Below are 18,198 nucleotides of genomic sequence, written 5' to 3' on the forward strand. Positions count from 1 at the left end.
CCCTGGGAAGGGAAGTGAGAAGGGCAGAGACCCCACTTCCTCCCTGCTACCAACATTAGCCGGCATTTTTCCTCTGTCTCCGCAGGCACAGCTGGCAAACAACCACATTTGGGTTCCCATTTCCTCTTCCCCACCTCCATGCCACCCCGACTTAGTCACATATTTGGCATGAACTCATACTGGATTTTTGGAGCTGGGTGGAACCCCAGAAGAAACTCTTTTGGTTCTATCTTCAGGCTCAGGCAGGTGAACCACCAAAGCAGACAGGACACCATTGTGTCATTAGTTCCTGGATTCCCATAGGGAAAGCATTCTCCATCTCCCTGGGGTCGCAGCCTCCAGGGATTCAGCACGATGGGAAATTATTTTTCCTCCTGGTTAGCACTGAGCTGAACGGCTGGCTGGTCTGGTCCCTTCGATTTGCTCTTACCATGCCAAATTTCCCACCGGGCATACCTCCCCGTGGAGATGCTGGACTGTCCCAGTCTTCAGAAATAGAGATGGATCACAAAGAGGTGAAGTGTAGCAAACAAGCCTTCCTTGTTTCTGAGGTCACTTTCTCCTCACTGGGCAGAACCTCCCAGGGATTTCAGTCTCTCTGGATGCTAATGGGCTGCCCCACCTCCTCTGAGAGCCAGGTTGGCAGAAGATGAGATAATACTTTTTTTGGGAGCCAGCCTTCCACCAGGGCACTGGGGAGACATTCTTCTCTGGCATTTAGGGAACAGCAATTTTCACATTTGTCTGCTGTCCGAGGTGGACAGAAGAGGCTGATTAGAGCCTGAAGCCATTTGGTGGCCTCATTTATAATTGCTTACTATGGGAACCACTGGCAGACTTGGCTTTCATGCCTGGGAAGGATGAGACCAAAGCCTGACCCGAAAGCCAGCGATCGCCAAGATGAGTTAAATGAATAAGCAAAGGAAGCCACTTCTTTCTCTGCTCTCCACTCAGGCCTTGCCAGCCATTTAAATAGTACCACTGTGGCTGTTCTCTGAACCCATTTCATTTGCCTTCCTTTGGGTTATTATTTTCCCCTTTTAGACAAAGATTTGCAGCTCCCTTCGGGATTCAATTGCAACTTTGATTTCCCCGAGGAGCCCTGTGGTTGGATGTATGACCATGCCAAGTGGCTCCGGACCACCTGGGCCAGCAGCTCCAGCCCCAACGACCGGACGTTTCCAGGTAAGCCAGCTGTGAGTGAAGAGATGAAAGAGTTAAGGCTAGCCTGTTCCACATACTTCAACCCCAGATTCCCTTACAAGCTTTGTAACTTCCCACCGCAGAGCAATCCTCTGTTCTTTGCCCACAAACCACCACGGTCTTTGCTCAAGACGTCACCTCAAAGAATAGCCGGTTGGTGGTTCCCAGCCTCTCTTGTGATTACAGCACAGCCTGGAAGCTGGGAGAGAGAGGGGGAAGCCAAGATAGAAGAAAGAGGAGAAAAAAAGAAGGGACAATTGGGAGGCCCTAGGAGATGGGGTGAGTCAATGTCCTCTTGTTCCTGTAGCCAGTACCCACTGCCATTATCATGGAGCCCCTTGTCAACTTCGAGGTACTGTTCCTAAAATGGCTCATGGGGAGACCACTGGCCTTGAGTCTGATTTATACATCTCTGAGGGTGCCATTGCTTCTACACCAAGTCAATTTGAGGGACCAAAATGCGGCCACACCCATGGGTATCTAGCAGAGCTGCCTGGCACTTGGCTTCTAGAAGAGTATTGCTGCCAGTCCTGGATACATTGTTAAGCCCACCCTTTTAGTTTCAGAAAGCCAGATTTCAGAAGCCTCTCCTGACACTGCTGACAAGAAGGGGTTGCCTCTAGTCCTTCTAAACAGGTAGCAAGCGTTGTCTGCTCTCTCCGCTGTTACGTGCTTTCACAGCAGTATGATGGTAAATGTTTAACAATAGGCTTTTTAGGGATTAAAAACAACAACAACAACTGCTTTTTAATGTTTGTCACTTTCAGTGGTGTAAATACCCTTACCATAGCTCCACTTAAGCTACCAACACAACGTCAATGGAGATGGAGTTGAGAAGTCAGTAATAGAGCATTATACAGTTATTTTTCCATTGTGCAAATACAGTAGACAGAAATGACTCCAGAAGTATAGATACTGATAAAATGTATTAAGATAACTAGCAAGTGTTGAGTTTTGAGGATTTGTTACCTTTGTTTTTTAATACAGTGTATTGAATTATAGGTTTATATAATTTAATTTTTACCAATGAATACATTTAACAACTGGCTTACAAAACACTTGACAAGCAGCTCTCACAAGCTGGTATACCTTGGCTCCAGCACAGCACTGAGTGACTTTGAATTCTCCTGTACCTCTGGCCTGGACCTGAGACCTCCATAAGCACTGGAAAGGAGAAGGATGAATTCTGGAAATTCAGTAGATCAGTTTGCCAGAATACAACAGGAAAAGACTAGAAAATAAAAGAGGGAAAGGGACCTTCCCTTCTGCTTCTCACCCCAAGCACTGGCGTGTCCCTTCTTCCTGGGGGGTGGCAGTGGGACAGACGCTAGGAGAGCACTTGGAGCTGGCCTCCTGACACAGCCCACACTTGCTTCCCCGGAGGGTCACAGTGCCTGATCCGGAGAAAAACATTTTCATATTTCAAGTGTTTATCTCTTCAGCATTTGAGTGCTCAGAGAGATTAATATCTGAAGATCACCACGGCCTCGGGCAACAGAAGAGAACACTTACCCCAGTCCAGCCTTAATCACCCTCCCTTCTCTGTTCACTGCAATAATGTTTAATTAATATAATGAGTCTACTGCACGTTGGGAAAAAATACTTATTTTTATAACCCAGCCTGGATTGTTCCTTTCATTTCCACTCCTTTGAGACTGCATCCAATTAATTCATGGTTGTTCCCAACCCCCATGTTGTATCTGAATGTAAAGAAGGTTTGTGGGGTCTGTGTAGGTGTGCGTATTCTAGCGTTAATGTGTGTGTTCATGAGAGTGTTTGTGGTTTCTGTGCATGGGTGTGTGTGGGTCTATGTGTGGTACGTACCTCAGCAGAGGTGCTTTGCGAGAAAGGATATAGCCTGGGTCCTCTGCAGGCTGGGGAAGTTGGCTGGCTCTTATTCAGTGTCTGTCCTCAGGTTCATTCTAATGATTCTGGCCTCCTCCCTTGTACTCTTCTAAGCATACTTTTTCTGGGAGTGTCTGAGGGCAGCCCTACCCAGGCCACAAGGCCACCAATTACCGAGTCACAGCTCTAGGGGAGCTTAAGTGACCTCCCTTTGACCCTGGCCTGGACCTCTGTTTCTTCACCCGTTCACCACCGCCTCCTCCTCGTCCAGTCCTGGCCTTCACCCGAAAGCCCCTCTGGCTGGCCCTTGCTACTGGTGGTTGGGAATTCTAGTCTTTGTCCTCCTTCCAGCTGATTCATTACACCCTGTGGTTTGGGAGGGCTTTTCAGAGCGAGCTTACAAAGTGGGCAGAATTCCAACCTTTGGCTGAATGGATGGGGATAGGGAGAAAATTAGGGCCATAAGGAACTGCTAGATCTAATGTTGTTCCTCCCTTAAGATATTGAAAGGGAAAATAATTATTTTCCTATTCCAGAGGAATCCCTAAAGTTTGGGAAAGTGGCACTTGTAACCTGCCTCCAGGAAACAAAATCATAATATTGTTCTCAGAGCCCTTCCCTCTATCCTCTGATGACTTTATGAACCGTTCTCTGTATTTCCTATTTTCCTTCTCCTTACAAAGCTCGATATTGGGCTTTAAGCAGGAGAGGAGAGAAAGCCCTTTCTGTTCAGGGTGGTCCTTTCTTCTTCTTCATCGAAAAAAAAGGAGGGGGTAGGCCCTGAGGGGATTGGGGAGAAGGGAAGCAGCTGGCTTGGTTGGGGGCAGAGCAACTGCTAATGGGTTCAGAGCGGCTGGCGCCCACGGAGTCAGCCTGAAAGCCTGTTGTGTGCCACACTTTGCCATCCACAGAGGGGACCGTCCCACTTTTCATGAGCATGTGCCATATGCTTCATCCCCTTATGAGATAGGCAAACAGAAGTAATGAAATTTAAGAAAGGAGGTGTCTCCATCAAGTGTGGGGGACACCAGGGTGAAGAGACAGGTGGACAGGAGAGGATCTAGCCGTGTGAAAGTACCCCACACAGGCCATATGATGAGCAGGGCCTGTGGAAGCTGCTTACATTCCTTGGATATTTTCTGATTTCGTTGTTTTCTCATATTTTCTTTCTTTTTTTTTTTTCTTTTCCTTTTCCTTTTAAGTAAGCAATTAGTTCTGTTCTTTTTGGCCAGTGGTTGCCTAGGGCTGACAAGACACCCACTGGTTTCATTCCACTGTTTTTGTTTTTCAAGATAGTCTTTCAAGCCACTCAGTATTTCTGTTTTTAGTTCTTTGCTTGTGGCTTAGCTGCCTGGAGGGTGTTCACACCAGCCTCTCGGGACCCTGTTCCAAATTCAGTGACCCCTGCTAGCTGTGGAGGAACACTCGGTGTTCTCTAAGAAGCCACGTTGGCTTTCCTCTGTAGTGACAATGACATAGGAAGCACCCCCTTAGTAGGAAATGGCATGTTTCCTACATTCTCAGGTGCTTTGATCATAGGCAGTTTTGCGAATGATCAGAGCCCAGCCTTTAAGAACTGAGGCAAAAACTCATAGGGTAAGCAGGTATCTAAAGCTGCAGCATTGAATATGGTAGCCATGAGCCATGTGCGGCAATTTTATTTTAATTAATTAAAATGACTGCAGTCAAAACTTCGGTTCTGCTGTCCCACCAGCCACATTCCAACGGCACAATAGCTACACTGTATTGGTCAGTGTATAGACAGGGCATGTCACTGTATACACGGCATCATCACAGAGCGTTTTATCGGACAACACCACTCTGGTGCTTTGGTCATCAACATGAGAGCAACCTCCAGGGACCCTTGCTGATGCTTCAGTTCCCTGGTTTTGGTATGAACCAAGAAGCAAGTAATGGAGGGATGTGTCTTCTCTGAGATCTCTTGATGGGAGTGTTCAGTGGCTGGTATCTTTATAGCTGTTTTATTCTCCCTCACTGGATAACTACAGTAAAGTAAGCAAGTAACATGGCATTAGATGGTGTAGGAACTATTGTGGCTAATCAAAAAGAGCATTGTAAGTAAATATTAATACTAAGGAAGGTCAATAATCGTCATCATTGTGATTGCTGTAGTCATTATTATTGTCAGGAGTGAGACAAGACGAGATAAAGGGTACTAGGCCAGGTCAGCTTCAGAACCCTCCAGTGTGTGTTCCCCCTATATGTGTACTCTTTGATTCGTGGGCTGGCCTTGTGAAGTCTGATTACAGTGTTACTTCAATGACTTTAAATCATGAAAGTGATAGATAGAAAGAAAACAAGCGAAGCTGATACTGAGCAGAGGTTTGACTGCCTAGCCACAGCCTATAGGATTGAGGGAACAGAACCTTTACTCTAGGCTCAAAAACAAGCTCAAGTGGGAGTAAGTCGAGAATCTTAATGTTATGAAAGATCCAAATTTTACAAACGGTGACTGGCTATTCCTTCAAATTCAAGTGGTAAGATTGTTAACACCTCACTGGGGCTGTTTTGCTGCAGATTGGGCCATTGAATGAATTCCGTTAGAGTGGGAGACCAGAGCCTTGATTCACTGGAGGCACACACAAGAAAATTAAGTGAAGTGTGGGTGGGTATGGTGAGTGGATGGTTGCAGAGAAATCAGAGGAAATAATTGATGAGTGAATTTACTCATAATGGGCTTGATTTTTGACAGTGAGCAAGTGGTGACTGAATTGAAAAGCAACTCTGAGTTCAAAAGATCAGGTGGGACCGACGGCAGCACACAGTTCATTGAATTGCCGTTAGATTGAACTGTCTTCAGAAAGAGGTTACTGTGGCTTGGCTGGGGCACAGACACTGCAAATCCAGAGACAGAGCGTCCTGGGCTCTGGACCATGATAGATAATTAAAGATCAGGAGCAGCTTGGCTAAAAGAAAGCCAATAGTCAAGGAATAATTTCAACTGGAAAAGAAAAGGATAGAGGCCCTTCTTTAAGGAAGGTAGAAAAATGTCCCTGGCTTTGCAGGAAAGAATAACAGCAGGAAGAAGCTTTCTTTACCCTTTTTTTCCCCCTGCAAATCATGATTGGTTGAGTCCCCCAGCAGTGTGTGGATTGATAACGAAGGGGCAGAACGACAAGACTGCCTCAATGGCAAAACCTTCATGAAAGCCGACATAGCGAAAAAACAGCTCTGGGTAGATTCCTGCAAGGACTAGGACTGAAACCTTCACTGTCCACAAAATGGTCTGTTGTAAACCTTGAGAGCATCTTGCTACGTTTATCCAAAGTCAGTGTTTCCCTTAACTGGTTGCTAATTTGAGGACCTTAGCAGAGATAGGCTGACCTTGGAAGGCCAGCTGAGGGCTGACTCATGTTTTAAGCATGGACTATGCGAAGAGACTACATCTCCTACAGCACTAAATATTCTTTCAGATGGTCGTTCTAGTAGGAGGGCAAGATGCTAGCCAGGAGATGTACGTGTTGGACAGATGGTGTGTTTGGCTTTGTGATAGCCAGGAGGATCAAGCTGGTGATTTATTTCAGGGTTTGGTGAGGTGTAGACACAACTGATTCCATTGCTGTTGGGCCGGTTGCAGTCACGTGTTCACATGACACTTAAGCAGCTGAAGCCAGATGCGGCCATAAATCGCCAGGTGAAATATCAGGAGACCTTTCCAGAGACAGCAGCAGGTTAAAATGCTGAACGGCCCTGTCCTCCGTGCTTCCTCTTCACCCTTTTGAACTCCCGTTGTTCATTCCCAGGCGATTGTTTTCCCTGTGTCATTGGCAACAACACATGTTTTGGGTCAAGGACCCAGCAAAATGCCTCCCAAATACGTCAGGTCCAGGAGGAGAGGGATTGTATCTCTGGGACATTCTTTCTTCATTCTCTTTCAGCAATGGAACATATTTCCTTTCCATTGTCTTTCTTGGAAGCTGTCCATTGCCGGCGTCATAGCCATCAGCTACAAGAACAAGAAGGCAGCTTCCAACAGGCAGGGCTGGTTCTTAGCTGGTCAGTCGTCATGTTCAGGCAACCTCTTGACAATCCAAAGGGCTTTACCTCAAGCTTCAAGTAAATAAAAAAGTAGCCCCCCGCCCCCACCATACCAGCTTTATTCACTGTCAGGTAATCAGTAGCCACTGTATACTTAGAACACCTTCTGTGTCTGACAGTGGTGGGCCATAAATCGGGACATTCCAGAAGAACAAACTTCAGTTGCAGCCCATGTTTGATCTCAATATCTACGTGTGGGTGCCATGACTTAAAAGAGCTGAAGCATTTATAATAGCTTGGAAGAAGGGTCAGTGGAAAACCAACACTGCCCTAGAAAGTAGACATTTGAACCATGCCCTAGGAAGTAGACATTTGAACCATGCCCTAGGAAGTAGACATTTGAACCACGCCCTAGGAAGTAGACATTTGAAGGGGCAAGGGTTCCTAGGGAAGCAAAGACTACAAGTTTTAATTCTTCACAAGTGAAAATGTCTCAAGTCGGAGAACAGAAATTGGCTGTGCTCCATCAGGGGTAGAAGGAGAAAATGTCTCTAAATGACAGCAGGAAAACTTTAAACTGAATTTAAGAAGTTCCTGATGGTTAGGGTTGTAACCTAGAAAACACACTACAGACGTGGCCTATGGAAACTCCTTCTCCAGAGAATTTAAAGTAAAGGGTGGACAGCTGTTCTCGGATGCTTTTGGCATGGTTCCTCTGGGAGGCAGGACTGGCCTGCCCAAAGGTCACTTGAGGTCCCACTCTTGTTCCAGGATCATGTAGTATTTTATTTCATCTACTGTGATGAACACAAAAGACCTGTAGTGAACCATGCAGGATGGAAAACTTGGGGCCGGCTGGTTTTTGGCGAAAGAGCAGATAGGGGGAACCAGTCGTATTCCAGAGAACATCTTTACTGCCTTCATGCCAAACATACTTCTTTTTGAGTCTTGGATTGGCCTTCCTGGGTTATTGGCGGTCTTTCTATCCTTTTTCTTTCCAAGTAAAATAAAGGCAAGCATAGGAGGCAGTGTGTAGAGTGATATTAATAGTAATAACTTTTCCTGAGCTCTTACTGTGTCCTTGTTACTGTGCAAAATACGTTACATGGCTCATTCCATTTACTCTTCCCCCAACTCTATGCAGTAACACTGTCTTTGTATCCATTTTGCAGATGGAAAGACTGAGGCTTTAAAAGCTTAGTGAGTTAGGCTGGGAGTCCAACCCAGATGAGAAGCTATGCTCTGGCAGGTTTACTCAGTCCACTCAGGATTCAAATCCTACATCACTTCAATTCTCTGAGCCTCAGTTTCTTTTTGGTGAAAATGGAGAAGATGGTGTTTATTTTGCAGGACTAGATTTCACAGGGAAGGTAACATCAGAGGAGGCAGGTAAAGCCTCCCATGCGATCGCACACAGGCAGCAGGTGTTCAATGTGTTCATTCCTTTCCTCCTGCTCTTCTTCTCTCTTCCTTGGGCTTTCCCTGGTCTGAGTCATTCCTTCATGATGTCCCTGGTTCTAATCAGGCCTCTCTCAGTGACAGGCGCTTTGCAGCTCAGCATCTCTCTGACTGATGTCTACTGCTAATTCCTTAAATTTACATATCATCTTTCTTCCCTGGAGCTCATAGCACTTAACAGACAAGTGGGGCACAAATGATTTAACGAAGTGAAATCCAGAGGCCTGCTCGTCTGGAGATTCTGCAAACTAGTGGATTAGCTCAGATGTCAGCACTGAATTATGATCCTTCAGCTGCTCGTGCTAAGCATGCCACTAGCATTAACTCCCTGGTCTTGCAATGGTCCCTTAAATCATGCATAGAGATTGTCATTTTATTGTGAGAGGGAGAGGAGAGGGGAGGGGGCTACCTGGGGGGCGGTCACTGGAAGGGGCAGACTGTGAAACCTTTGGCCTGGCTGTGCCTGGAGTTTTAGTAAGAGGATGGGTAAATAGAACAGACCCAGATACAATCCACTCAGCCCAGTTCTTCACACCTCCACACACATCTTACTTACCAAATTCTAACCATGATGCCATGATTTCCCTGCTGCTTAAGAACGTAAATTCACACAAGTGATAGTATTTCTGCCAAACAATTTTCAGGCAGCAAATGGGTCTTATTTGTGAAACTGTGAAGGAAGAGGGCTGAATAATAAATCTCTAAAATCAGGTTTCCTTTATATATGAGCTGGCAACAGTAAGGGCTTGGAAATTACCGGGAGCGTGGGAGCATTTGAAGGGTTCTCACTGGTGTCTCGGTACGCTGGGTACTTCCACAAGCCACCTTGTCATTACTGGTGCACCTCACCTTTGAAAGGGGCTGTTGGCTTGGGAGGGTAGAGGGAGTTGTGAAGGGATTATATTGGAGGGATTATGAGAAGCTAGCTGATTCTCCTGTCCTCATTTCCAATGTATAGCCTCATATCATTCTTAACCATGTATTTATCATTCTCCATTCATCCACTCATTCATAGAAACAAAATTTTCTAGAGGAGTGGCATATATATAGCACTGTCTAGGGGTAGAGAGAAGAAGCAGTGTTAAACCTTATTAAATTTGTAAGACCAGCATTTACAATATAACTGGGGTAATAAGACACACCAAAAAACCAGTTAAATTATAATGCCAGGCAGTGAGTGATTACCTGCTGAAATCCATGGAAAATGGCCTGAAGTGCTTTTAAAAACAAGGTAAAATCAGCAGTACAGTCAGTAAATGCTAGAGTTGTTGAGAAAAGAAGGGGATTAATGTTGCGTGTGCCAGAATCGTTAGGAGAAGAACTAGCGAAAGAGACAGGGTAGGTGGAGTGGTTCGAGGAGTGGAGAATTACAGCTCAGGGAAGAAAAAGCAGCAATGGACGCAGTGGGGAAGCCAGTTTGCCTCAAACAGAGTGTGATTGATTGCAAGGACTTGGGGCAAGCTACCTGCAGAGCAGCTGAAATAAAGAACTTATCGCATGAAGGTGGAAAACCTGCAGTCAGGTCTGGGCTCTGCCATTGCAGTCGCCTCTCTACCTTGGACAAATCACTTGAACCTTTCTGATCCTGTTTCTTCATCAGGTGCAAAGTAAGGTTAGTAAGTCCTAGCTCACAATAATACAGAAAGGATGAAATGAAATATTGCATGTAAATGTGCTTGTAACCTGTAAAGCATTATGCAAGAATGAGCTTTAATTATTATCATTAACAGCAGTAATAGTAAGATCTGATAGGGGAAGCACAGGTTTAGAAGCTCTTTGAGGGTCTAATTTGGCATTGGTGTATCCTCCCTCAGCAGACACCATTATTAATTCTCTTCTGTAGACAGCTGCCTTTTAGTTATCTGTGCTGATTTTGGCCTTGCAGAGGTCACACCTTGTGGGGTATGTAGACAGACATGGCTTTGGATGGTTGAGGAGGCACAAACTGGAATCCCACATATGCATACTAAACTGGTCTCATTTGACTTCAGGGGAGCATAGCTTCTGAAGCACTAATCCCAGATAGTCTAACAGGAAGGGGCTTAGGGGAGCAGGGAGGTAGGTGAGGCAACTGGGGAGCCAAGAAGGGAAGAGCTGTTTCTGGGCCACTGATGGGAGGTCCAGCACAGACTCAGCTCTCACCTAGACAGGTGAGGTCAGCAAGATTAACAATAGCAAAGCAGTGGTCCAGGGAGTATTTCATTGATTCTAGGCTCTAGAATCCTAGCCCATCTACCGTGACAAGTCCAGGATGTTCACATTCCCTGTGGTGTAAGGAAGCTCTGTGCACCTGTCCCAGGTTAACATGACCTCACACTAACATGATCCTAAGGCATCTGACATGCCCATGTTCCATGCTTTACCTGTGGTAGAAAAGTGGCCCTGACATCTTGCAGAAGTATTCAGCCTCAGATGCCCCTATGTTTCAGGGCCAAAAAGAGGTAGTGAGAGTTCCTCACCAAATGCCACCTTGTTCTCTGTACGAGTGGCCAGAACAGTCCTGTACAAGTTGGACTTGAAGGTGCAGGTCACACCTGTGTTCTGCAAGGCATGTAGTCTGCCAACAACAAGAACTCGGTCTTCCACATGAGTGTCTGATGAATTTGAAACCAATCAGCCAAAAGGCCATTCTCCAAACATTTGGATTGGTAAACCCTTAATTTCCCAGAACACATATATTCTCTGCTAAACACACAGCCTTTGTTAATAATAATGACAGCGCCTTTATCATTGGAGCCATATGTGCCAGGCTGTCTGAGAAAGGCCAAGTACAAGCCTCCCTGAATCACCCCTTTCAGCTCCCACCCTCTGTTCTGCTTGAAGGTGACACTGGGCTTCCGAGTCACAATCACTAGACCCCAAGCATCATCTAGGAGCACTGATGGAGACAGAAGGTTTTACATGTCAGCCATTTGGACAGTGCCCAGCCAAGATGGCCAGGGCTGGAAGCATCAACCACCTGGTCATAGTCACCCTCCAATCTAGCAGCCACCTCACCCCCTATAATCTGTTCCCTTGTAATTCAGTCCATCAGATTGCACTGGCCCTTTGGGTGAGTTAATGATGAATAAGATGTGGGTCTGGCCTCGCAGAATCTAGAGGGAGAAGAAGGGCACACGCATGACTAGCCAAGACATAAGGCGGCCGTGCTGGGTGCTCCACATGAAAGAGATGGAAAGGAAATGATACCTAGAAATAGGCAGGAGGGACCGATTTGACTTAGAGAGTCAAGAAAGGGCTTGAAGAAGACACAGCATTTGAATTAAGGCTTTGCAGGAGCCTTAAGAAAGGGTCACAGAGCCTGGAGAACAAGGACATGAATAAACCAAAGACACCAAAACTCAGTCCCAACTTTCCCCTGGAGAGGCCACAGCAGCACACTGGTGTCTCTCCCAAGTGTTTATCAAGAACCTCTGTTTGGGTTTGTTTCCGCCAGATGACAGGAATTTCTTGCGGCTGCAGAGTGACAGCCGGAGAGAGGGCCAGTATGCGCGGCTCATCAGCCCGCCGGTCCACCTGCCCCGAAGCCCGGTGTGCATGGAGTTCCAGTACCAGGCCACGGGCGGCCGCGGGGTGGCGCTGCAGGTGGTGCGGGAAGCCAGCCAGGAGAGCAAGCTGCTGTGGGTCATCCGCGAGGACCAGGGCGGCGAGTGGAAGCACGGGCGGATCATCCTGCCCAGCTACGACATGGAGTACCAGGTGGGGTGAGCAAAAAGGGAATCTTGTGATCCGTATTTCAATATTTCAAAGGGCCGAGCCCATTCATCATTAGGGAACGTGGTTAAGCGCTACTGTTTTCATTGTAGTTCTCACGTTGCCATGGCAACTGAATGACACTCTTATTTGTTATTCAGAATATGCCTATCTCTACACCCAGACTTGGTTCTTTGTTCCTCCTGTTGCCTTTTATATTGCTGAAATCTCCAACAAATGTTTCTCCTCTCCATTTTATTTTAGATTGCAATCAGGTAAGCTGACAAAGGGACACAGAAGCCAGGGAAATAAACACAAACAAACACTTCACACACAAGAAAAGAGGTCTGTGGAGCCCCTTCAGATCTGGGGAGGAAATAGGATAATCTCCCAGACCCGTCCCAGGGAGTGTGAACATAGGAAGGGGAACGGGTGCTGTTCACGCTCAGTGGCCAGCGGACGTGAGAGGCTCCTGGGTGAGTGCTCTCTCTCTCTCACCAGCTCCCGGGTTGGAGTTCTGTTATCTCTGCCCCACAGAGCAGGAGACTGAGGCACAGATGGGTGTGTTCAGCCGTGGTTGCAACTTCGGTAGAAGTAGACACACTGTGGAAGAGGTGACTGAGAACCAGCCAAAGCATTAACCTTCTCCTCCCCAGACGAGGAGCAGCAACAGATGGCTGGTGCCGCAGCCAACTGCTCACCCAGCTTGCCAGAGGACATGTGCTAGTTTGCAGAGAGGAACCTGGGGAGGGCGAGCATGAGGAATGATTGAAGACCACAGAGCCCAGGGGCTTCTGTGTACAGCCTGCAGTCCCTGCCCCTTGAGGTTGCAAGGCATCCTGAGACCCTCCCCACCCCCATCTGGGTCCCCACTTACTCACCTGAGAGCATTGTATTGTAACTACCTGTTTGCATTTGTGTCTCAGCCACTGGATGGGTGAGCTTCTCTGGACAGAGATCTTGTCTTAATAGGTTTTGTTACTATCCTTGTGTCCAGCACATAGTAGGTGCTCAGTAAACGGCTGGTGTAAAAACAAATTCTTTTCCTCCTAGTTGTAATAACGAAGCCCTAAGGCAATTTATAACAAGAAGCACAAATCCAAACCTATGTGCTGTATTTCTCACATTACCTCCACCCACTCGTATCTTCTGAGTTTTCAAATACCTGGATTGGGCATTTGAAAGATTTATGAGACGGGAACCTTGAAAATAGTGAGGGAAGTTTCAACCTCCTCAATATTCTCCGATTATGGCGCTTTTAATCAATACATTGTAGTTACTGGACAACAATATCCACCACCTTGTTATATTTTCTTACCCCCGTAAATATGCATTTGATTTGAACAAACTCATTTTAAATTAAGATTTCAAGAGCTGTAGCCATGTGGTCAACAGATGTGTACCAGGTGCAATCACACACACACACACACACACACACACACACACACACACGCTTTAAGCTACAGCTAACAGAAACTTGGAAATCTTTGCACTGTTTGGACTAGGAGATAACCATGGCTCTTATTCTTCCGGCTTCTAGATTGTGTTCGAGGGAGTGATAGGGAAAGGACGTTCGGGAGAGATTGCCATTGATGACATTCGGATAAGCACTGATGTCCCACTGGAGAACTGCATGGGTATGTGAATATCTGTCTCTTCGTGGCTCTTTCAAATAAGACACCAAGGGCTGGGCTAAGCAAGAGGAGGCAGGACACCATTTTCCAATGCAGTCGTTACGCAGTGGGTGGGGCAGCAACAGTCTCTGCAGGAGGTAAGGTGTGGGTGTAGTTGTGTCTTATGCTGGGTTCAGGGTGGGGGGTGGTGTGAGGTGAGGGGAAGGCTTATATCCCTGTTCCCAGTCAGAAATAGACGTGCACTAAGTCCATGGAGGTTCAGGGTGCCAAGACCCCATCAGCAAACCCCAGCTTTTCACAAAGAAAATGCTAGAGGACGAGAGCAACTGCCAGTCAAAATTATATGCTGGAAAGGTTTGATGGATTTAATGGAAGCCTTCACTGGTGAGCAAAAATAGTGCATATGTTATGTAAGAGTGATAACACAATTACCTGAGTAGCTCTTTTACATGAATGAATTGCAGAGCAAATTGTGGCATTTGAAGTAAGATTTCAGATTTTTCTTTAAAAAGAATGCCTCTAATGCCTAAGATCCCAAAGTTGTTGTAGGATTAGATATTTCAGGCCAGGTGACTGGCACGAGAAGGATATCCTAACCATCATCTTGGTCAAAAGCACCTGAGCAGGCAGTCCACCTGAGATGTACACGTTTTCTTCAGGGTCTCCTGCTGCGGATGAGGTTACCCTGCCTGTGTCCCTTCAGAGCCGTGGACATTCCCCAAACCACGAGGGGAACCCTGAGAAGGCATGGGGGCTGCTTTCAGTCAGCAGAGTGGCTGCAGTAACTCACCAACTACCTTTCTTGGCACACGAGCCCGGGCGTGTGTGTGCTTGATGATGTCAGAAGCACCTGGGACCACCCCAGTCCCTCTGGGCAACTCTCAAACCCCGGGCATCTAAAAGTAATCCAGGCTTTGAGAAAGTAATCAGCAGTAAGTGACTGATTACAATGCTTTTGGGACCCATTTCTCTCTGAAGGACTTTTTGTTCCAAAGCAACTTTGAGAATCCTACCCTGCCCGCCCCCCCGCCCCCCACCCCATGGTGATGATGTGTTAGAGCCAGCCTAGAACATGTGGAAGATGTGGTTCACTCTCCACGGAGTGGTACAAAAAAACCTAGTGCAGTCATCTTTATCATATTCATCCAATTATTCACCCTATGTTCACCCAATTATTTCTTCCCTTTAACTAAGTCCAATTTTTTGTTTGTTTTTTTCAGAACCCATCTCAGCTTTTGCAGGTGAGAATTTTAAAGGTAAAAAAAAAATTTATTTTTTTGCATGCTTTTTCCTTCCCCCATGTGGTGTGAATTTGGTGGGGGGAGTCAACCTCCAAATTTGTCAAATCTCTCAAGAGAAAAGAGACGCCACACCTTCCTGCCACTAGATGGCACTAGCAACACCTGTAGACGCGGGAAAGGGGATTGAGATCCTCACTGTCTCTTGTTTAATTAAAGTTTAGAAACCTATTAATAGAGACAAATCGGTTGCAGATAAACCTTTCAGCCTTGCATTGTCCAACGGGGAGCAATGAGGCTGAAAATGCAGGAGTAGTGAGAAAGCAGACACTGTGAAAAGACTGAACCAAAAAAAAAAAAAAATCAGTGTAAATTAAAAGTGAAATGAGGTGGCAATGATTTCTCTTAGCCTGAAGATGGCTTCTTTCCAGTTCCAGGGTACCAAGGCAGCAGTCTCAGTTAACCCTCAGTGAGATATGGTGGCAGGCCGCTTGTGAGGGAAGGAAGTTAGGAAAGAGACACAGAAGTGGTAGCCTCAGGAGGAAGAGTTGCCAGATTTAGGACCTGGTGTCCAGTCAAGGGGATAAGGAGGTGCATTCGATGGCTGGAGCTAGAGCACTTTAAACAGGACTGAAAATCAGAAAGGATGTGTTCTCCCCCAAGAAAGCAAAGAGAGAGCAGAGCAAAGTAAGAAGAATTGGGGATGCTTGCCTTATCCAGGTTAAAAAAAAAAAAAAAAAGGCCTCCAGCCTTGGATGATGGCAATGTCGTTTGTGCTATTACAATGCAGCAGATTTTACATTTTTCCCTCTTTGCAGTCCTATTAGCTGACACTGCTGAAGTTCCCACACTGGTTTCTAATGCCAAACATTTAGGAGCCACTCTAAATGCATCACTGCAGTTGGCTTGAGTGTAAAAGCACACACAGAAACACCCTCACTGAATGATGGGGGTTCTTCATGACCTGTTTGATGCCAGCAATTGTGAGGATTGCTGTGCCCTCTTTGTACTGGCTGGGCTTACCCCTACAAGTGGCAGCATTGCAGAGATAAGGGCAGCCATTTTTATATCTGACATCTAGACTAGTTATCTTCACTCTCATTAATCTGTCCAGCTCTGGGCTAGAAAGAGATGAATTCCTGGTTTGCCACCTAGATGTGCTCCCTGACTCCAAATCATCTCACCCAATTTGCCACTCATTAGCTCTAAGACAGCCAGTGAGGAACAAAGCTGCAGACGACAGGGGAATGACAGACCGACATAGAATATATTTCCTTTCTTACCCTTCCTCGCGTCCCTGAACCCCATGCTCACTCCCTGTCCCACAGTTCTAAAAGTATTAAGAGTATTCATGTGCATACACTGGTGCTCTCTAGGGGTGAGGTTTATGTTAATGTAAATCCAAAGTACTGGAAGGAAAGCTGAGAGCCAAACTGAACGACTTGGATTACAGTCGAATTCGAGTTCTAACCTTCAGGACCCAAGGTAATGCTTATGTTGGTGAAGTGAAACCTGTGGATGTTGTTTCACCTGACTCTCTTTGGGTTGTGGAGACTCACAGCTCCCAGAAAGGCTGGGTAAAGACGTGCCAGTAGCTGCTGCAGACACTGTTTTGTGTGCGCACCGTGTCAGGCCATGACTGACAAGTACAGTGGCTAAGTGCTAAGTGCTTCACTTCCGTAAGAGAATAAGCAGACCAGGGCACGTGCACTCTCCTTGAAACTGTGCTTACCATGAGGCTTCACAGGCCAGTCATGCTCTCTTGTAAAAAATATATACATAAAATCTCATCTGAGCAGCAGGGCTCATTTAGCCAAAATAAACACAGGGCTTAGGAACTTGAAGGTAAGAATTTCCAGGGTGCTCCTGGTGGGCCGCTTTGAGGCTAAGCAAAGGCAGTGCACAAGTTGCATGGATTGAGCCATGGCTTTTGTCCTGGAGGATGGCAAGCATCTTTGGGAAGAAGAAACCGAGGCTTGGGGAGCAGAAACTTGGCCAATGGACACAGTAAAGAACAGAATCTGAACTGGAAATGGAGAATTTCATTCACCTTGGCACGTTTTACACGGAGATCCGAATTAGTAACCAGATGAACCTAGTGCCATGGGTATCTCCTTTCTGGCTGAGCCCCGTTTGACCACAGCATGCAACTCTGTGCCAGCAAACTTTTCTGTTTGAGAGAGGAGGGGACTGTGTGTTCCATCTAACCTAGTGACTCATATACTATTCCTCTTATGGTCAGGACAGCAGGAGTCCTCTCTTGATCAGGGCGTAAAATCAGCCTTTTCACTCAAAAAATGGAAACAGAGAAATCAGGTTTGGGCAGGCAAGGTATGGAAAGTTGATGCTGAAACACTACCAACCATAGCATTTACATTATTAGTACGTTTTTCAAATTGGAGTGTTTTTCTTTTCCTTTATAAATTAATCATGCAACAGAAGTAATCTCATTCTTTAGGAGCAATCAATGTATAGGAAAATCTTTAGGGAAATACAGTAAAAGTGGCCTTTGGACCTGCAGTTATTAGATGGTCTCAATCTTTTATATTTTGGAGTATCTTTCATTTTCCGCCTCTTACTGATTTCTTGCCATGCAATAATTTTTTAAATTTAAATCATCCTGTGTTTTCTGCTGTGTGTGTGTATATATATACACACATACACACACACACACACACACACACACATTGTGTACCAGGATGTGAGTCAGTAATGAAGAAAAAGCTTGGAAGAAAAAGAGATCTGTGTTGAGAAGAGAGAAAGAGAAGAGAGAATGAATAAACTGTGTTGTCATGTGATTTTTTAAAAAGACCCTTTTTTGTGGTTGTTATGAGTCACATTTTAAACAATGTAGCCTGGGTGTGCGTTCTTTTCTTTTCTTTTCTTTTTTAAAGCAGTGGCTATAAACATGGTGCCGTCATGTATCTTTTTCTAGGATTTGAGCTTCAATAAATGAAAAACCATGTGTATAGAGGGGGAAAAAAGAACCGAAAAGTGGTGTAATTAAGGTGATGGATATTTCCTCTTACCCAATACTTTCTTTTTTCAATAAAAGAAAAAAGAACAATAAAGAAGCAAGTAAAAATATATAAAGCCCATAATCAGAGTTCTGGGGTTGTTGACCAGGT

General features: G+C 45.8%; 1 protein-coding gene across 4 annotated transcripts in view; it reads left to right on the forward strand.

Moving 5' to 3' along the window:
- NRP2 (neuropilin 2) overlaps positions 1-18,198 on the forward strand; it is a 115,120-nt gene that overhangs the window by 69,079 nt on the left and 27,843 nt on the right. For 2 of the 4 annotated variants that reach the window (XM_010352641.2, XM_030916703.1), the window contains exons 12-15: positions 1,045-1,185; positions 11,942-12,204; positions 13,739-13,835; positions 15,053-15,088. In XM_010352641.2, coding sequence (XP_010350943.2) covers positions 1,045-1,185; positions 11,942-12,204; positions 13,739-13,835; positions 15,053-15,088 — 537 coding nt within the window. The remainder of the gene's footprint in view (positions 1-1,044; positions 1,186-11,941; positions 12,205-13,738; positions 13,836-15,052; positions 15,089-18,198) is intronic. The other 2 variants (XM_010352643.2, XM_010352644.2) reach the window with 1 other exon arrangement.

Source organism: Rhinopithecus roxellana, chromosome 14 (genome assembly GCF_007565055.1).
Source record: "Rhinopithecus roxellana isolate Shanxi Qingling chromosome 14, ASM756505v1, whole genome shotgun sequence".
Lineage (NCBI taxonomy): Eukaryota > Metazoa > Chordata > Mammalia > Primates > Cercopithecidae > Rhinopithecus > Rhinopithecus roxellana.